The sequence below is a fragment of the Crocodylus siamensis genome, chromosome 7 (assembly GCF_052110815.1).
Source record: "Crocodylus siamensis isolate JL-2025a chromosome 7, ASM5211081v1, whole genome shotgun sequence".
NCBI lineage: Eukaryota > Metazoa > Chordata > Crocodylia > Crocodylidae > Crocodylus > Crocodylus siamensis.
In genome coordinates this window covers 44,505,801-44,527,359 of record NC_143401.1, presented here as the reverse complement: position 1 = coordinate 44,527,359, position 21,559 = coordinate 44,505,801, and the positions used below count along the sequence as shown (strand labels likewise).

The window sequence follows — 21,559 nt, the reverse complement described above, 5'->3', positions numbered from 1 at the left end:
AATTCATCATTTGTTTGGTTCCCAATGTTGGAGAACCTCTAGGAAGGTTTGAGGATGTTTTATCTGAAACCTAATAATATTTTTTCATATACTTCATTATTTTATTTTATTTTCTTGTTATTTCAAACAGCTTGAGTTGGTTTGTTCTTCTTCTTTCTAAATCCATTGCTTTAAAATGTCCATGTAAACCAGATTTCTTGAAACACTTTTAAGTCTTTGGTCTGCAGTTTAAATCCTTGAAAAAATTATAGCTTTTTTTTTTTAAGTGATTAAAAATCATTGTGTAAATCCCAAAAGAAATATGTTCAGAATTATCAAAAGAAGCCCTGCTAATGTTGCTGATGCTGTAAACAATGTTTTTAAAATGCATCTTCCCGTACAGGGAAAAACAAAAATAAATCCTATTTTTTTTAAAATTGTCTGAACTATTATTAACTCTGAGCTAAGAGTGAATATCTGAATGGTTACCAGAGGACATACTTTTCTAGGACTTAAATTATTTAAGATTTAAATTACAGTGTTTGTAATGTTACATGGCAGTGGTGGTGGTTGCAGTGAGTGTGACTTTTTTGGGAGGTAAAGTGGGCCTGTTAATTTTCCCCAAATACATCAACTTCAGAGAAGAAGCAGTGCCAATTATTTTTTTCCTTAAGGATTAGCAAATAATTTTCCATGAAAAGGCTATATAGAGTTAGAATTTCTGTGGGTGTCCATTTTTAAAACATCTGGCTTGCTTCCCTATTTTTGTAATTAGATATAGCTATCCCTTGAATGTTCATACAATAACGATGCAGAAGACTGCCGAAGGACAGTTTAAACAAGTAATATTCAACTTACAAATATATTCATAAATATGCTAGTTCCTTATGCTACTGACAGTAAATGTAACAAATGGCTAATCTTTTTAGGAATAGTTGTACTTGCCACTGTTGTTTTACAGGGTATTGAATATAGTGTACTCTCTTCTTTAAATGAGTACCCAGTAAAAGTCAAACAGCTACTGATCAGTTTATTGGGTAATGATAATTGAAACAGCTATTTTAGTTAATATGGCATAAATATCCCATAACTGGCAGTTAGTTTATATGGTTGGTAAGTTGGAAAAAATCTACAACTTTGATCTTGGAAAAAGAGCAGATGTGAAAAGCTGTTAAAGCTAAAACCTTTGCCTTTTTGTTCTGTGGTGCAGAAAGGTATGTCATCTGCATTCTACAGAGCCATTAGCAAGTTTTAAAGATAACTGATGATTCATAAAGAGGAATGAAATCTTCTTCTTCAAAACATAAATTACCAGTACTCTCTACTAGTGATGTACAACTTAGTAGGGCTCTGTGAAATTTCACCACCAGTTTTTGAGGTTGAAACAGCAAAATCGAAATGAAATGGATATGGTTAAAACAGCCTTGAAACGAAATGAGGCAAGTCGAAACATTTCGCTGTTTCAACCCTGTTTCGATATGTTGCCCATAGGTTATAATGGGGAAGGTCAAAACAGCCTATAGCTTTGTCATTTCTGGCCAGATTTGGATAAAACTTGCAGAAATGGTAGCCCCTTCTCAGGGTATGATGTGTGCCAAGTTTCAAAAAGTTAGGTGCAGGGGGTTCAGAGAAACTTTCACCTTGAAATTTGGCAGGCTTTGTTGCCTTACCAGGGGCTACCACTCCTGCGGTTTTGACCCTACTGTGGCTTAACACATACATGTGACATGAGTTTTGCTTTCAAGATTTTGGGGTGCAGTTTTCCCAAGTCCCCTGCACCTATCTCCTTGAAACTTAGCAGGCTTTGTGGCCTCCTCAGGGGCTAGCATTCCTGCAGTTTTGACACCACTGTGTCTTAACACACACGACACAAGTTTTGCTTTCAGGATTTTGGGGTGCAGTTTCTCTGAACCTCCTGAACCTATCTTCTTGAAACTTGGCGCACGTCATGCCCTCAGAAGGGGCTACCATTCCTGCAAGTTTCATCCAAATCCGGCCAGCAATGACAAAGTTACAGCCTGTTTCGAGCTTCCCCATTATATCCTATGTCCGAAACATCGAAACAAGGTTGAAACGGCAAAACATTTTGACGGAACGAAATGGAATAGCTGTTTTGACTTGAAACAAAAGTCAAAATGAAATACTGTTCTGTCGAAATACTGGTTGAAACTAAATGCTTCTGTTTTGCACAGCCCTACAATTTAGCTTTCTTTTAAATAACTGGGTATTTGCAGCATGAGGAGGCAAAGTAGCTTTCCTTTGGTAAAGCAAGGGGCTAAAAGTTTCTCTGGGTTATGTTAGCTCAGCCCAGCATACTTGGAACTCATGTCAGATATTGAGGGAGGAGAATAACAGGAAGTAACTTGGCTCAGAAAATGGAGGACTAGGAGATGACAGAAGCTTGACTTGTTCCTGGAGGGCTATCTGCTGAACCAGCTTTTGCTGCTGGCGTTGGTGTTGAGTACTTTGCTTAACTATCCATTTGGATTCATATCCATGCCTAATAAGGGAGAATGGACACCAGTTTCCCCTCATGTTTTTGGACTGTCTGGCAGGGGTGAGAGCTGTTCGTTTGTGTTCTGTCATGATTTTTATTGGTGTACTTGGAAATCACTGATAAAACTGCTCCAAGTGCTTACTGGCTGTTTCTGCTGGCCAGGGGAATTTTCTGTTGCCTACCAAAGAGCGAAGTGGATTATCAAGAAGGTAATGATATGTCATATTTTCTGTTCTCCTGAGTTCTCTTTGAGCCAGGTTATTTCATGTTGCTCTTCCCCCAAAGTATGCCATAAGTAATATTGGGGTGGAACTAATTTTGCCCAGAGGACCTATCTCCTCTACCAGGGGAAAGCCACTTTATGGACTCCATCACAATCTGGTTCGATTCTGGACTGTATGGCAAAAAACTGTACCTTTTTATTGACAATAAAAGGACAATTACCTGTCTTAATTCTGTGCCCTAACAAGATATAGCCACACAGGGAACTGAGCCATAGTTCTAAAAATGTTTTTCACTCTTCCATAAAGATTTAAGATAAAGATACTCTGATATCTTAATTTGACCTCTTCTCAATGCTGAGTGAACAACTTCCCACTTTAGTTGATGGCTTATTCAATGAAGATAATTTCCTTTAATATAACTTACGTGGCTGACTATCAATGAATTGTAGTATGTATTGCAGCAGTACTGCATCTCTCCTCATTTTCTTCAAATCCCAGGGGTTTAATCTGGCTCACTGAAGTCTTTCTGTTCTTCTATCCTGTGTATAAATGTAGTTTTGGTGTCATAAGAAATGTAATCCTAATTTAACTTACACCAGTAACAAAGAAGAGGTGGCATTGCATAGGCCTGATGACTTTTTTTTAAAAGTGTTGTTTGCCAAAAACCCTATGCGAACCCCAAAATTCTCACTTGAAATTGGGGCCTTTTTCTAGTCTCAGCTGACTGACAAATTAAATATAAAAGGAGGGTAGAAATTTACTTGCTGTTGTAACAGTAAGAAGCATTCAGGTTCTATATCCTAGCTCATTAAAACATCACATTAGTAGAATAAATCCCAAGTTTAAAAATTGCCTTGAGCAATGAAAGAGAACACAGGTTTAAAGATGCCACACCCTTTGCTGTATACAAAGTAAGTATAAAATTTAAAGGGCTGTAAGTTGGAGAAATAAATTGGTTAAACTGACGAATGCTGGAATCAGCATGAGAGAAAAACAAGTCCTCTGAATTTAAATTTAACCCAGTGCCACTTCTAAATGTACTGGTCTTTTAAGGAGCAGAATTTAAACTAAAAGATGAATAAATACAATTTCATAAATATCTACCTTTCTTTAGTTTTAAAAAGGAATCACGAGGCAAAATATGTGATGCATTCCATCCAAGCGACATTTAGATACCAGTTACGTAGATGGACATTTTATGGGTAATTCTTGGTAAAATATCTGCAAGCAGATTCATAGATTCATAGACATTAGGGCTGGAAGGGACCTTGAAGATCATCAAGTCCAACCCCGTGCCCCAGGGGCAGGAAGTCAGATAGGGTCAAAGGATCCCAGCAAGATAAATATCCAAATGTTTCTTGAATGTAGTCCAGAATAGGTGCCTGCACCACTTCTGGAGGGAGTCTATTCCAGGTCTTTGGGGCTTGGACAGTTAAAAAAAAAAAAAAAAAAAAAAAAAATGTTTATGACCGTTGGTCCTAGTTTTTATTTTGGGCACTCTGGTTCTTTCAGATCCTGATGTATATCCTGTCGTGCCCGAGGACCGGTGTACCCTTGACCTGCGAGCCTGGGTCAGCACGACCGGCTGGACGCGGGTAGAATACAGGGTTCGTTCGGGTGGAAGAGTGAGAGAGAGGAGTCAGGGAATTAAAATGCATTTTGGTTATATAGAAAAGTTTATTTTTACTTACGCTACTGGAGAACTACCGGAGATCGTAGTGTAGGCAAGAATTTGTTGTTATGCAGTGAGGAAGAAGAAAAATTCAGTTCAGTTCCAGAAAAGTTCAGTTCAGTCTGCAGATCAGTAACTACTCGATACAGGTTTTAAAAAAAAACATACAAGTAAAATAAACTGCTCCATGTAGGTTTTCAACACAGCTTACAAGTTTCTTCGGTTCAAAAACTTTCGTGCACGGACCGGTGAGAACAGACGAGTCAACTGTAATTCACCTGTAATCCGCCAGGTGGGGGTAGAGGTCTGCGATTGGCCGGATCGCTGACTAAGTCTCCTGAGTGTGCATGGAGGTCTCCCCCCGAAGATGGGGATCCTTCTAAACTTAAAGATTTTTAAGTGGCCAACCACAGCACACTAGGTGTGAATAATTAGGAGACTGCCAATTATGATTGTGAGCAGACTTTCTTTGTCTACTCAGGTTTCATGCCAGAACGACTGCGCACGTAGTCTAGATTTAGGCTGGGGAGGGGGTTGGATACAGAGCTACGATGATGAAACATGTTATGTTAGCCTTTTGACCTTTCTCTTGCCATCGGCATCTGAAACCAAAGATTTTTCTTTGACATATCCCTTATGTATGTATAGGCAGCCACCAGGTACCACCTGAGCCTGTGCTTTTCCAGGCTGAAGAGTCCCATGACTCGCAGCATCTCTTCATAAGGCCTGTTTTCTTGCCCTCTGATCATGCGCATGGCTCTCCTCTGGACTCTCTCAAGCTTCTTGACATCCTTCTTGAATTGTGGAGCCCAGAATTGGATCCAGTACTCCAGGTGTGGCCCCATCAAAGCCGAGTAGAGCGGGAGGATGACATCCTGAGATTTACTTGAGAAGCATCTATGGATGCAAGCCTGAGTTTGGTTTGCTTTACGAGCTGCTACATCTCATTAGTGGCTTATGTTCATTTTGTGGTCAATCATGACCCCCAAGTCTATTTCAACAGTGGTACTAGCAAGCATAGCACTACTGAGCCTATAAGTATGCTGCGGGGTTTTTTTCCCCTGAGGTGTAATACCTGACATTTATCGGTATTAAACATATTCAGGTTTGTATCCACCCACTTACTAAGTTCATCCAAGTTAGCCTGGATCACTAGCCTGTCCTCAGGTGTGGACTCTATACCTTAAAGTTTAGCGTCATTGGCAAACTTAGCCAGTGCGCTTCTGACACCAATGTCCACATCATAGATTAAAGATGTTAAAGAGAATGGTCAAAGGACAGAGACTTGGGGGGCGCCACTACTCACGGCACACCATAATGATTCGCTACCATTGACCACTACTCTCTGGGTCCGACCTTGGAGCCACTTTCCCAGCCATCGAACTGCAGTATAGCCGAAGCCACAGTTAGCCAGTTTTTCCATGAGGAGGTCATGGGACACCAGATCGAAGGCTTTTTTAAAGTCCAGATATATGATGTCAATCTCTTCTCCCTTGTCCAGGTGATAAGTCACCTAGTTATAGAAGGAGATGAGATGGTTTAGGCAAGACCTACCCGCAACAAACCTGTGCTAGCTATCCCTCAGGATGCTGCCCTCAGCCAGCTTATCTGGAAGAGTCTTCTTGATAATTTTCTCCAGAATCTTACCAGGGATTGAGGTCAAGCTGATTGGCCTGTAATTCCCAGGATCTACTTTCCACCCTTTCTTGAAGTTGGGTACCACGTTGACCTTCTTCCAGTCTTCAGGTATTTAACCTAAGCGCCATGAGTTTTCAAATCTTTTTGCCAATGGTTTGGCTATGACACCTACCAGTTCCTTGAGTACCCTAGGGTGGAATCTGTCAGGACCAGGTGACTTGAAGGTGTCCAGCCTCTCAAGTTGATCCTTTACTAGATCAACACTGATGCTAGGTATAAATATGCCCTCACCCTAGCCATCCCGTGTTTTGCTAGGCAGGGCAGTCCCATTGGACTGATGAAAGACTGATGCAAAGTACCCATTAAGCAGGTTGGCCTTTTCCTGGGTGTCAGTTATCAGCTGTCCTGCTTGGTTCAGCAGGGGTCTAATGTTACCTTGGATTTTTTTCTGACTCCCTACATATCTGAAAAAGAACTTCTTGTTATCCTTGATATGTGAAGCCAGAGGAAGCTCAGTTGTAGCCTTTGCTTTCCTGATCTGCTCCCTGTAGGTATGGACCAGTGCTGAGAACTCCTCCTTGGTGGTATTTCCAACCTTCCATCCTTTATAAGTCTCTTTTTTGAGGCATAGGAGGTCCTCAAGTTCCCTGCTGAGCCAAGGGGGCTGCTGTCCCCTTTTGCTACCCTTCCTCTGAGATGGGATGGCCATCCCTTGTGCTGCCAGGATTGCACCCTTGAGGAACAGTCGCTCCTCTTGGACTCTTCCTGTTGAGTTGTGGTCCCTTAGGTCCTCAACAATGAGCCTCTTGAGCTCATCAGAGTCAGCTTTCCTGAAGTCAAAGACTTCTGTATTGCTGACCAACTTGTCAGCTTTGCGATAGATAGTAAAGGTGATCAGCTCATGGTCGCTATTATGCAGCTTACCATCAATTCTTAGGTCATTTACTAGATCATCTCCTTTGGCCAGTACCAGATCCAGCAACACTTTACTTCTTTTTCGCTCACAGACTTCTTGAGTCAGGTAGAGCTTGTTCATGCATGTGAGGAAGCTTTGCAACTGGTCGGATTTGGCTGAGCGCTCTTTCCATGAGATGTCTGGGTAGTTAAAATCTCCCGTGACGACCGTGCACTGAGAGCATGCAGCTTCAGCCAGTTTCCTGGTGAATTCTTAGTCCTGCACTTGTTTCTGGTTAGGAGGTCTGTAGTAGACTCCTACCATGATGTCCCATGTGCCACGTTCCCCACATATTTAACCCAGAGGGACTCCTTCCTGGGTGCCAATGTGAATTTGCAGGGGCATGTAGCTGTCCTTGACATAAACAACTACACCTCCACCTCTTTTGTCTACGTGATTTCGCTTGTACAGGGTATAGCCATCTATGACTGGACCACAGATGGAGTCCCACCAGGTTTCCACTATCCTTCTGAAGTCGTAATTATTCTTGTTTAGCAGGAGGACTGGTTCCTTCTGTTTATTCCCCAAGGTCCTGGCATGGGTGTACAGGCAGGCAAATGTCCCACTGGGGGCTCTTGCCTACCCCACAGATTGATCTGGGGCTAGGGTAGGGGTGGGTTCCCTTTAAGTGCGTTAGCCTGCTGGATTTAGAAAGGTTGCCTGGGGGCTTGCAATGGCGGTAGTCCTCCCAACCCTCGGCGGGCTTAGTTTAAAGCCTGGTTGAGCAGATAAGCCAGTCTGGCTGAGAAGAGCCTCCTCCCAGCGGAGTGAGGTGGAGGCCATCTCTCCCAGCAAACCAGCAGGATGTGGGATGATTGTTGCATGCTAGCATATAATGTCATAGTAATTTGCATAATACCATTATCCAGATGCTCTGTTCTTATATAGTACCAAAGTGGGTGAGATGTAGGAACAGGAAATATTTTTGGAAATTTTTCTAAAAATGGGGAAAGCAGTGGACTAAGTAGAGTACAGAGTTTTCACTTGAGCTTCTTTTTGTATCTTGGCTTATATGTTTTAGGACAAGCGTTCTCTTGGCTTTGAGAAACTTAATAGGCTTGGGTGCAAAAGTATTTTTCAGCAGAGGTTTTAAAAGTGTAGCTTTGCTTTTGCAATTATGAATTGTTTGAGGTGAGGAGGGGAGGCTGCAGTAGCATCCCTTTAAGTTGATACTGGTTATTGAAACCAATATGTAGATGAAAGAAACTAACACAGGAGGGCTTGGAGCTGTTGGAGATGATGTTTATGAAATCATAAGCGATAGGAGGTACAGAGGACTGGGAGAGGTCCAGTATAGTGCCCTTTTTAAAAAAAAAAAAAAAAAAGAGAGAGAGAAAAAGAAGGAAATACAGACTGGTTAGCTTCACATCAGGATCCCAGAGGTTTTGGGAGCACATCATAAAAGAAAGCCCATTTGCAAAAATCTGGAGGAGGAAAGGCTAATCACAAGCATCTAGCATGGATTTATTGAGAATAAATCTTGCCAATAAAACTTGATTTTAAATTAATCATAGAATCTTAAAAAGTTAGGTTTGGAAGGGGTCTCAGGCGGTTATCTAGTCCAAGCCCCTGCTCAAAGCAGAACTATCTCCAGCTAGATCATCCCAGCCAAAGCTTTGTCTAGCTGGGTTTTGAAAACCTCTAAGGATGGAGCTTCCACCACCTCTCTGGGTAACCTCTTCCAGGGTTTTACTACCCACCTAGTGAGAAAATTCTTCCCAATATGCAACTTAAACTTCCCTTGCTGCAACTTGAGACCATTGCTCCTTATGTCATTTGCTACCACTGAGAACAGCCTAGCTCCATCCTCTTTCAAACTCCTCTTTAGATAGTTGAAGGCTGTTATTAAGTTCCCTTTCAGTCTCTTCTTCTCTATATTAAATAAGCCCAGTTCCCTCAAACTTTCCTTATAGGTCATGTCCCCCAGCCCCCTCACCATTTTGGTTGCCCTCTGCTGGACTCTCTCCAATTTGTTCACATCCTTTTTGTAGTGTGTGTGTGTGGGGGGGGGGGGCACAACTGAACAAGTACTCCAGATGTGGCCTTATCAGTGCTGAATAGAGGGGAATAATCACTTTCCTTGAGTTACTGGCAATATATGTACCAATGCAGCCCAGTATGCCGTTAGCCTTCTTGGGAACAAGGGCACACTGCTGGCTTATATTCAGCTTACTGTCCTCTGTCACCCCCAGGCCCTTTTCTGCAGAGCTACTGCCCAACCAGTCAGCCCCCAGCCTATACTAGTGCATGGGATTGTTCCGTCCTAAGTACAGGACTTTGCAGTTGTCCTTGTTGAACCTCATGAGATTTCTTTTGGCCCAGTCCTCCAGTGTCTAGGTCACTCTGAATCCGAACCCTACCTTCCTGCGTAGCTACTGCTTCCTTCAGCTTGGTGTCATCTACAAATTTGGTGAGGGTGCACTTGATGCCATCTTTCAGGGCACTGATTGAACAAAACTGGCCCCAGGACTGGCTCCTGAGGCACTCCACTTGATCATGCCTGCCGACTAGACATTAAGCCAGTGATTGCTACTTTCTGAGCCTGATACTATAGCCGATTTTCTATATCCGTCTTACAGTACATTCGTCCTGCCCATATTTCCTTAGCTTCCCTGGGAGAATGTTGTGAGAGATCATATTAAAAGCCTCACTAAAGTGAAGGTACACCACTTGCAGTCCACATCACAATTGAAAGAAGTTTTGCTTGGAGTCCCGTGGGGATCTGTCTTAGGCCCAGTGCTGTTCAATGTGTTTATTTAATGATTTGGATGATGGAATTAAGAACTTTTTGAGTAAATTAGCAGATGACAAGAAACTGGGAAGGATTGTGAATGTGGAGGATAGGAGAACAATTAAGATCTGCTAGTCTTTGTAGATCACAGATTTGATACGAGTCTGCAGTGTGACACGGCTACCCAAAAGACGAATGTAATTGTTAGGATGCATCAACAGAAGCATTAGGTGCGCAACAAGGGAGGTGATGGTGCTTCTCTACACAACACGACCAAAATGCTGACTTGCATCCATAGATGCTTCTGTGACCAAAATGCTGGCTTGTATCCATAGATGCTTCTCAAGCAAATCCCAAGATGTCGTTCTCCCCTTGTACTCGGCCTTGGTGAGGCCGCAGCTGGAGTACTGCGTCCAGTTTTGGTCTCCACAATTCAAAAAGGATGTTGAGAAGCTTGAGAGAGTCCAGAAAAGAGCCATGCGCATGATCAGAGGTCAGGAAAACAGACCTTACGACGACAGGCTGAGAACCATGGGGCTCTTTACCCTGGAAAAGCGCAGGCTCGGGGGTGATCTGATGGCCACCTATAAGTTCATCAGGCGTGACCACCAGGATCTGGGGGAACGTTTGTTCACCAGAACGCCCTAAGGGATGATGAGGTCGAACGATCATAAACTACTGTGAGACCGTTTCAGGCTGGACATAAGGAAGAATTTCTTTACTGTCCGAGCCCCCAAGGTCTGGAACAGTCTGCCAGCGGAGGTGGTTCAAGCACCTACTCTGAACACCTTCAAGAGCAAATTGGATGCTTATCTTGCTGGGATCCTATGACCCTAGCTGACTTCCTGCCTTTTGGGTGGAGGGCTGGACTCAATCTTCCGAGGTCCCTTCCAGCCCTAATGTCTGTGAATCTATGAAACACCAGTTAGGCCTCATCTAGAGTGTCATGTACAGTTTTGGGCTCCATGTTTTAAAAATGACGTGGAGAACTTAACGAGGGTCCAGAGGTAGGTGACAAAAATGGTAAAGGGCTTGGAAGACCAGTCATGACAAGAGGTTGAAGGAAATAGGCATGTTCAGCTTGAAGCAAAGATACTTTAGTGGGGACATGACACCAGTCTTCAAATATGTGAGGAGTTGCCAGAGGAAAGGTGTTTTCCCTCTTCGTTATCTCTGCAGAGAGTAGGTGACTTGAAGTTGCAGCAAATTAGGTTTAGAGTGGATATTAGGAGGAACTTCTTCACTGACAGTGAGGCAGTGGTATTGACTGCCTAGGGAAGTTGTGGAACCTCTGTCACTGAAGTTGTTCAAGAGCCTGGATAAGCATTGTTCTGAGATGATTTACTGTAGGTAATCCCCGTGCTTCTGTGCTTTACTGGTTCTCACTTAGGACTGGGAAGGAATTGTTTTTCTCCTCTTGCTGCTGTATGTGTCAGGGTATCTTTTTTCTACCTTCTTCAGAAGCATTGAGCATTGGATACAGCCAAGGCTGAGGATTTTGACTGGGGTATGCCAGTGTTCCTTCTGGGACTCAAACCTGGAGATTCCTGGCTTGAGGGATTTGTCTCTCTGCTCAAGGTCAGTCTGATTGCCATATTTGGGGTCAGGAAGGAGTTTTACCCTGGTCAGATTGGTGTGGATTGTGGTTTCCTTGTATTCGGTCTAAAACCATCTTCTGGGAGTTTATGACGGTTGCTCCTAGTTTTCCCCTGGGGCACTTTGGTGAATAGTTGATCGCCTAGCCCCCGATGTTCTCCTCTGATATATTTGTAAGCTGCCACTAAATTTTCCTCTTTTCTAGGCTGAACAGTTCTATATTTGTCAGCCTTTCCTCGTATGGCTTGCTCTTCAGGCCTCCGATATTCTCTGAACTGTCTCAAGCTTCTCCACATTTTGCTTTCCCCTAGCTGGGGGTGTAGCTCTCTTCCTTGAATCTCTCCAGCATAGTTTAACCCATTATGCAGCAGCAGGATGTTGGCCCTTGTGGTCCCCCTGCTTTACCTATGTTACGTTAGGGTGTTACATCGTGTGTTAGGGTTGACTTTGTAGTTTTGCTGATTGGTTAGAGTTAGACCATGGATTTGCATAGGGTTGTTTGGGTAGGGTTGATTCTGCCTTAGGCAGGGGTTGGACTAGATGACCTCCACCAGAGATCCATTCTAGCCTACTTCTCTGATTCTTTTAACTAGGTGTTGCTTTTGATGATGTGGAAGGAATTAGAATTTGTTTTGTTGGAGGAGGTGGCAATATGGCAGGGATGTCACTGGATGTAATGGCTGGAACCTTATTGGATGCTTTGGTGACCAATTAGGATGGCTACCTAAACTGACCCCAAAGTTATCCTAGCAGGAATAATGGAGGTGTCCTGTTTCTTGCCCCCTTTTGTGTGCCTTTGGAGTTCTACCTCGTCTACCTTCTCATTCAAAGCAAGGGACAGTGTTTATTTTGTTTCACCTTGGAAGCTTGTATGATTGAGGAAAGGGATGTGTCAGTTACATATTGTGTATGATTTTGTTTCCAACTGAAAAAAGACATGTATATTTGTACTGGAATCCTACTTAATAGTCTCAACCCATGACTTCTGTTGATTGACGCTCTATTTTCGTTTCCATGATCTTTCCAAATACTTAGGTCTGGGTTATCTAGAGGGCTAATAGCTAAACTTACCAGCTTCCATTACTAGGATTCCATCTGCCACTAAAACTCTCACTTTGGCAATGGCAAAGGAAATGAGTTTTGAGTAAACCATGGTGGAATATCTTGCCAAATTATACTTAAACTTATGGTTATTTATGCTGGTTTAACTTCAGTAGGATTGGGACAGACTAATAAGGTACCTTGAGTAACGTCATGCTAGTTCCAGTATTTACTACTTCACTCATTTTTTTTCATACTGGGTATTGCTGTGAAGTTGTACAAAAGTTCATTCTTTTGATTATTGTTGACGGGCAGCTGTACTTGTACCTTTTTCACCTTTTAAGAAGTTAAGATTTTTCAAACTAGCATCTTACAGTTTATATTATCTCCTTAAAATAAGTAGACTTATTTTGCACACGCAGAGTTTTTAATTTTTTTTCCATTTGGAGAAATATTAGGAAAAAGGATAAAGTCAGTAAACTGAAAGACCATTGTAACAACCTCAATATTCAAGGTACAGAATGTTTATTGTTAAATTTTATAGCTTGTCACTGTATAAAGCAGCTAGAAATGGTATTGATTGCTAGTCTTTCTGTAAATGAATCATCTCAAGTAGCATTTATTTCACAATTAGAGAAAGATCTGTATCGTCAATATTGGACATGTATGAAAGGTAAATGTACAATATACTATTTAATGACCAAGATAAAGTGAGTATTAGTGACATCATTGATTAGAACGCACCATTCTTTCTCATTCTTTTTTTTTTTTAAAAGGATATCTTAAATAACCTTGATTCATGTGATCTTGAAGATGATGATCTCATGCTTGATGTGGACCTGCCTGAGGACGCACCTTGTGAAAATGGTTAGTGAAGCAGTTTCTTGAACATTGTACATGAACAAAAGTCTCCAGGTCAAGAATGTAATACGTGTATCTAATATGAAAGTGAGAGTCACAACTGTAGTTAAGGTTAAGTTAAGTTTTTCAGTTGAAGGGACAGGGCCACTTTGCTATGTACAAATTAATTAAAAATATTCTACTCAAAACTCAGCAGTTACAGATGCAATATTTTCCTGCATATACCATGCTACTGAATGTAGTATACACCTTGGTTTGTATACCATGCTCCTGAATGTAGTACACACCCTGGTTTATACAGGCATCTTGGACAAAGGGAAAACAGTGTTATCTTGAAGGGAATTTAACTGATCTAGCACATGACACATGGCTTTGGAGCCAGAATGCAAAGTCAGCTATATCATGCTGAGTCTAGGGTCACCCACTGGCTCCAGAGCCATGTGCTACATCCAGCCAGCCCCATGCTCTGACCTCACTGGGGTCCAGCCATGGACCAACTCTACGTGATGGCCTGACCTAAGGTGCAGAGGGCTGGCAGGTGGTGTGTGCTCCCTATGGTTCTGCAAATTTGCCGTGGGAAGGGGGAGTGGTGGCAGTATTAATTTATGGTTAATTTGTGGCTCCCAGAACTGCAGCAGTTAGCTTTTTACCTGATGTTCTTTTGGGGAAACTGTGTGGGTTATATGAAATAAAATACAGTATGTTATTACTCTGGAAAACATTATGATAGATGTGAAAAGTCCATGTGCAGTGGAGAGGTGTTTGTGCACTTCACAGCTAAGTTAGCAAGCGGTAAATAAATAATTTGCCATCCTTTTAATCAGTGGCAGATCACACAATTTATTGGGAATAGACAAAGTGCAATTTTTATCATCCTGTAATTGACAAAAAATCAGCTTTTATAGAACACGCAAAAAATTGCATCAGTGACAAATATCACTTCCACCAAACTTCCATTTTGTGAGAAAACTGTTGTAATAGTCAAATAGTTCATGAATTTATTAATTGTGGTTATTTCATTAGAAAATATGAAAGGAATTCTTTTTTAAAGATGGATCTATTTATTGATAAAACCTATCATTTATAAATTCTTAAAATGTAAATGCAGCAACAGTTGAATTTGAACGACCTCATACAAAACCTGTTAATGACTGTTTAAAAAAAGGAAAGCTACCTATGTTCAAAAAGTTTAATACCTGACAGTTAATCTTGATACAAGTAAAATTTAAATGTAAATATCTTATGTTTTATTGATATATTTTTTAATGCTTCAGTATACAAATTCACTAGCAAATCCATGCAAAAATTAGAATTCCTTAATCACTTTGTATCCAGAATATAGAAGTTCATATTGTTTCAACTAGTGGCATGAGAGACTGCTTTTTTTTTTTAATTAAAAAATTATAGTATCAGGCAATCTCTGAGCTCTCTGGTATTTTTAGGATGGTTTTTTAAAATAAAATGCTTGTGGGTGTGTTAAGAACCTTAGTGAAGATGCTCTTAAAGTTGTGTGTGGTATGTATCCATAAAACACAATATTTTTGTTTTCATGGGAATTTAGGTCAGAAAAGTGAATTACAATGTTTAAATGTCAATAGACAAACATCAAATCATTCTTTTTGCTTGAGATTCATACTTCTAAATAAATTCATGGGTGTTTTTGTTTTATTTTGTACTTGTGCATAATGAGCTGTCAGAAGCATTTTAAAATGATTCTGTAATCCTTTTTTTAAAGTGAGCAGTTATGTAAAGTTTTCTTCCCAACTCAGGGTTTTGTTACAGAATTGGCAGTTACAAAAGAAGACTAAGTATGATTATTACAACAAAACTTTAATTTAGGATTAAACTGATTTTTTTTTTTTTATTTACTTGCCTGTGGTCGTTCTGATTTACATGATTGTAACTGATATCAGCACCTTCAAGACTTATTAACAGGCTTCCAAAAACTTTCCTTGTTCTAGTCTCCGGAGTCTGGGTTAGCGCTGAGACACTATTTATAGAAACAGTTCTACTTCAACAAGTATGTACATAGACAGCGACGACAGGAATTTAAATCACAGGGTAAAACTGGGCTCGTTTCCCAACCACACACAGGCTCGGAACTAAGTAGGAAGGAAGGCCTGTTTATCGATGTCTTATGTCTGAGTAGGCAGCAGAATAAAACAGTATTATGTTGTGCTTGTCTGACAAGGGGTTGACAATGTGAGGAAAAGCTTTTTGGGTAAGTGGAGGAGAGAGAACAGTAGTTTATAACTTTAATCTTTTTGCTTTGTATGACTGTAGGGATTGCAGTTCGGCTTTGGCTTTGTTTGTAGTCCTTTACAAATTGTTGCCAGAGAGTTCTCATGAACTGTTTATGTGACCAGAAAGGATTTTAAAAAATATTGGGAGTGTTTTGGTAAAGTCTATGACTAAAACTTTCTTCAAGTTGGAAAAGAAAAGTCAGGCTGGTAGCTATCTCCGGATACTTTTTTCTAAATAGAAAAGTATTTTGCTGCTTTCTAAAATGTCGTCTTTCTCTGTTTGTGTATTGTTATCCCTTGATAAATGTTTTTAAAAGTGATCTTCCTGTAGGATTTGGCATGTGAAAAGCCTTAAGGCCTATAGATTCTACTACAGATTTTAGTAGTCTAAAATTGTTTATTTTTAGAATATAAACACAGAATTTGCTACAGAGATAGTAAAAAAACCAACAAAAACCCAAACCAAAATACACTATAGGTGCTATCTTAGAATAATTCTTCTTATATTTTCAGTTTATATTTGTGTTCAGTTTGAATTGAAAAAGGTTGAGATTCGACTGTACACCTGTTAGCAGCCTTTAAGATTTACTTGTATTTATGTAGATAATGAATATGTAAAATGTGTTAGACATAATAACCTTAAATCTTTGTAGTGGAATGTAAAAATATGAACCGTTATGATAGACAAGACAGAAATGCCCGAAAACAGTCAGAGGGATTCTGGAAGAGGACGCAACAGCGTTGGAGTGCACAAGATCATTATAATCTTGGCCATACTGACCACTTTCTCCATGGTAAAAATGATATTAGCAGGTAAGGAATTGTTGTGTAACTTTGTAATATATTTTTTAGAAATTAATGTATTACAATGCGTAGTTTCTTTTGCCAGTAGAGCATTTCAGATGAAATGGAGGATGTAATATTTTTTGTTGAACCTTGCCCATAACTAGTTTATTTTGAGAACATTCAGATTTATGCTATAAATTACTTCCTTTAAACCCAAAGCTTTTTCAAAAGTTCTTAATACAAGTGTGACCAATTTTACCTTAGGCTGACACCAACTTGGAAACTGAAGCATGTTGTTTCTATGTGGATCAGGAAATGTTGTAAATGCCCAATCATGTGTATTAAAAGAAAAATCCCTTCTTTTATTGTTTTGGATTGTTGAAGTGGTTTTTAGATTAAGTAGTTTTTACCTTTGTATTAAAAAAGTAAAAAAAAGGTAGTTTTTTTGTAAGCCAACTTATATAATAAATATTTGTGAGTGTGCAGGTGTGAACAGATTCCGTGATTACTGGGAATTAAGATTATTAGACATTCTTGTTTATAGTGCTACATTTCTAGAATTTACTATGAAGATAACAGTAATAACTTTTTTAGATCTTTTTCTCCAGTAGAGATTTAGGATAGCTAAGCTAGGGACAGAAGTTAGGCAAACCAGTAAAAGTGATTGTAAATTGGTTCAGATCTGTAACAAAACAGAAGTTCCGTGTATATAAATCGCTTTCAAAATGGCTGAGACCAGTTTAAGATGAACCTGGATGGATGTAGTATCAGACTTAACTGATTTAGGTTAAATCCATTGATTGAACCTCTGTCCCAGATCCCCTCCAGATTCAAGTTAACTCACAGGCCCTCAGCATCCCAGGATGCTTTGCACTGCACCCACAAAATCCTTCCCCATAAGCCCCTATGCCCAGGATGGGCAGGCTAGCCTTGCCCCCAGATGTCTGCTCCAGGTGATCAAGGAGGTGTGTTCTAGCATCCCCTAGCTTCTGGCCTGAGCCACTGCAGGCATGTGGCTTCATTCCTGGAATCAGAAGTGATTGTCTGTTCACTTGCTTATCAGTTCAATATATAGCTTGGACTAACCTGCGAAGATTAAATAGATTTAGTGTCAGGGTTTTTAACTGTCCAAACTTAGCCCTAGATATATGAAATATAAATTATTCCACCCTATACTTTGTCGCTTTAAAAATGAGTGTTAGTGTTCTATGATTATGAACCTGCACACACACACACACACACTATTAAAATGTGCAACTGAAAAATGTGTAACAGCAAAAAGTTTTGAGGTTCAGACAAAGATTCTACTTTTAATATTAAAATAAACACTTCTTTCAGAGGATCCAAGTACGCAGAGTCTCCAGTTGGTCACTTTGAAAATTATGGAACACCAAACTTTTACCAGGCTCCTAGACAATTTGTGGGTTTACCAGAAAATACTGTGATGCTTGATGAAATGACACTTCGGCACATGGTCCAAGACTGCACAGCTGTAAAAACTCAGTTACTGAAACTGAAAAGATTACTGCAACAGGTTAGTGTACTATAAAGGAAACAAAATTTGGGACAGGAGTTGGTGGAGCTAAGACAACATCTGTGTCTGCCTTTACTGTGTTGTGATTTTCACTTTTCCTGTACAGTTACTTACAATGCTGTCTAAATATTTATTCTTGTGTATTAATTCTTACCATAGCCCCTTATACTGTCCAAACTTCCATTCAGTACATTTTGTTTGGGCCAGTGAGTTCCTCTATTTCTAACACTACAAAAGTACATGTAGGTGTCTTCTTGCTTTTCAGAAAAGATTGTTAAATTAAAGAATCAGCATCTAATGTGATGCAGGTGAGCGATCCTATTAAATAAGATCCAAGAAAGGAGCAAGAAACAATATTTCTCTTCACTCTGCAAATACTGCTCAAAGCATATAGATTTCTGCTCATAGTAAAATTCATCTGCCTTTGCTCATCTACTTCCTATTAACCTTTTTTTCCTTGTGTTCATGCAAGGTGCTTGGCAAGCTTGGGGAAAATAGTTCACATGCAGTGAGGAAAATTTGGCTGCCTTTTCTTGGCATATAAAAAATATGAGCTGCTTAAAATGATTGAGAGGACTTCTTTCATGTGTACCGAGCTAGACAAGTAACTGGCAGAGTTTTGGTAATCCTGAAACAGTGATGAGCCAACATTTTGGTTAGGAATGCCCAAAATTATCTCTGCACCATCACAATCCTCTTACCCTAACCCATCAGCTGCTCTCCTTTCTGTCCCATGCCCCATCTGCTGTTGTGGTGCCTGTCTCTGCCAGTCAGACATTGCCTGTGGCACACCTGCCACAGGTGCACCACACCTCTCCTAAAAGATGATTCTGCAAAATGTCAGTTTTTGGTTTCAAAGATTATTCTTTAGATTATTAGGCAGAAAAGAATTCTGGCATTCTGGAGAGGAAGAGATTTCAACAGAAAAGACTTTCTTCTCTCTGCAAAAGACCTTTTTTTAAAAAAAATTATTGTTTAATTTTTAAACATGCCTGGAATGGTAGTTGTCAACCTTTTTAGACTTGAGGCACTGCTCAGAAAATTCAGGCTCTTAGCTTTTATTATTTCCTCCCTCCTTCCCCATGGAAAAATAGAGCAATTCTGTTGCAAAGAACTCAAAAACTATACAAATTCAGATTTTTTTTCATTATGGATTTCTACTTGAAATCTTTGGTTTTATTTTGTGAATCAGATGCAAGTGTAAGCATATCTAACAGCACTAGTATTATGTGTCACCCTGTAGCACCCTAGTTGAGAGTCACTGGCTCAAAGTATCTAGTAGCTTCAACCTACAGTTACCAATGTAGTTGCCAAGCTACAGTCACCAATTTAAAATGCTGCCTGGTTCCCCCAGGTGTTCCCCTTCTAGCCCAGTAACATGCTTAGGAAGTGCCTGCTGCTGTCTCCAGCTGAGCTTGGCGCCCTGTGTAGCCTGGCTGGAGAACGGAAATAATGGCTCTGGAGGCCACCCCATCGCTCCTTCCTGGGTCTTCAGGGGCAGCAGCAGCATCACTGGGGGATAGGAAAGATTTGAGGGGAGGGGATGGAAGTCTCTGAGCATGGGAGGGAAGGGAGGGGATGCCAGTCTGGGAGCAGGGACACAGTGCTTACCTGATTCATGGACTTAAAGGCCCCTGTGATTGGAATGGGCAGACCATGCCACAGGGGCAGTGTGGGGGAGAGGCCAGGAGTAGGGGGCAGCAACCCTTGTAGCAGTTATAGCTTCCTCTGCACCCCTGTGTACAAAAACCTAGATCTGCTCTTGTTGACATTGGTACTAGTTGCAAATCTGATCACATTTTTCTTAAATAAAGTTCATAGGTACACAGATGATGCATCCTAAATTGTCACTTACTGTTTTGATGTGAGGAAACTTGAGATGCATGTTAACTTTTGTACAGCAATATTTCATACAGTTAGTATAGTGCTGCAGAGGGGGCTATACTTCTGCAACCCAGTACCAGGTTACTGGTATGTTTCAAAAGGCACAGTCCCCATACCTTTTCACATTTTGGGCAAGACAAAACCCATGGCCAGAACCCTGGTATGAGAGTTATTAAACCAGATGGGAAATCTGGCAACATGCTTTGCAGTTGACTGTGTAAATGATACTTACAAACAGATATTCCCCTTGCAGACACAGAATATTTTAATTCTAACTCAAGCCTATAACATAACAGCCTGACTTTTCTAGAAATTGTTTCATCCAGAATGAAAAGGGAAACAACCAAAATAATTGCTATTTTTATTTTCCCAGTCTACCTTAATGAGTAGACTGGGAAGAATCAAAGGTACAGTAATTTATCACCAGGGATCCTGGTTTTCTCTGATGTTAAAAATACCAAATTTTCTGCTAAAAAATCACAAATTCTTTGCTAAAACCTACAAGATATGTGATTAAAATTAAAGGTACACCCACAGCCATGCTGGTGCCCCTTGCCCCCCACCCACAGCCTCTGCTCCCCCAGCCCTGCTGGAGGGAGCCCCCAGCTGCCCAGGCTACAGACCCAGGTCTGCAGCCCCCTGCCCCTGTTCCTTTCCTCCTGTAGGGTCAGGTGGGGTGGCTCTCTGCTGCTGCATGTGCTCCCAGGGGGCAGGGAGAACATGCGCCCCCCATATCTGTATCTGGAGCAGGCACAGGCTGATGATGCTGCGCAGCCAGGTGGGGCTTGGGGCCACAATGTGTGGCTTCAGGACCTGAGCTGGGAGCAGGACGGGGTTACAGGTGTCTTGTCCGGGGGAGGGGCAGGGCCAGCTCCCCGCTGCTGCGCACTCCTGGGGGGAATGGGGCACCTGCACCCCCCAGATCTCTACTCGGGGCAGGTGCAGGCTGCAGGCTCAAGCTCCTGCCCTGCGTCCCTCCCCCATGGCCTGCCCAGCCCAGCAGGTGCAACCCAGTGTGCTGCAAGCTGTCCCCCTGTTGCACTGGCAACGCACCTCCAGTGCCTGCCACTGCTTTGAGGGGCACAGCCCCATACCGCTGCCCTCAATGCAGCCCTGTGCACCAGTGGCTCATTTAGCAGGGGGAGGGGGTGCATGGGAACAGGGGAAGGGTGGCTCCTGCCAATGCATGCACTCCCAGACAAGCAGTATATACAGCATTTCTCCTGCATTTTAAAAGGCATTTCTGGAAACTTTAACAGCTCTGTTAGCCACATCATCTGTGAATTATTTTTAAAACGTCAATGCATAGTTAATGGCTGTTAGGGTAGGATGATGATGACAAGCATTTCTCTCACTTGCTCCTAAAATCTTCCTGTTGGCTCCCCTTAGCTTGGATGCCTGGGACAGTCACCCCGCTTGCCCCCTTGCTACAGTACTGCCTGTGAACTGGGAAGCTGGGAGACCAAACAGAAGGGAGAGCAGAAAAAACAAATATTTGTTTTTGGATATCCATCTGACCCAAATCTCCAAGGCCTGTGGAAGACGTTATATCAATTATATCATGGCTTTTTTTGCACTATGAAAACATTGCATCCTGTGCACAGCTACATGTGCAAAGGGAAGGCTGTCAAGGGGAGTAAGAAAAGTGGCATGCCAGTTCTCACTGCTGCTGCTGACATCCAGTGATAGAGCTCTGTGAGTTCAACATGGATTCCCTCTCTCTCCCCATGCTGAGTAAAGCACAGAATGAGGGGGAAATTGACTCCCCCTTCCTCCCCCTGTACAGAGCTTTGCCCCAGTGTGGAGCACAGCTTGGGACTTCCCTCCCTCTCCTCCTGCCCCCACATGGAGCCATGCACATGGGGAAACCTCCCCCACTGCACTTTGTGAGGAAAGGCGGGGAACCCCTGGAGCATGC

General features: G+C 41.6%; 1 protein-coding gene across 3 annotated transcripts in view; it reads left to right on the top strand.

The window, feature by feature from the left end:
• Positions 1-21,559, top strand: part of CCSER2 (coiled-coil serine rich protein 2) — a 148,049-nt gene that overhangs the window by 59,196 nt on the left and 67,294 nt on the right. For all 3 annotated transcript variants that reach the window (XM_090057381.1, XM_090057380.1, XM_090057382.1), the window contains exons 5-7: positions 13,110-13,200; positions 16,091-16,250; positions 17,562-17,757. In XM_090057381.1, the coding sequence (XP_089913507.1) occupies positions 13,110-13,200; positions 16,091-16,250; positions 17,562-17,757 (447 nt within the window). The remainder of the gene's footprint in view (positions 1-13,109; positions 13,201-16,090; positions 16,251-17,561; positions 17,758-21,559) is intronic.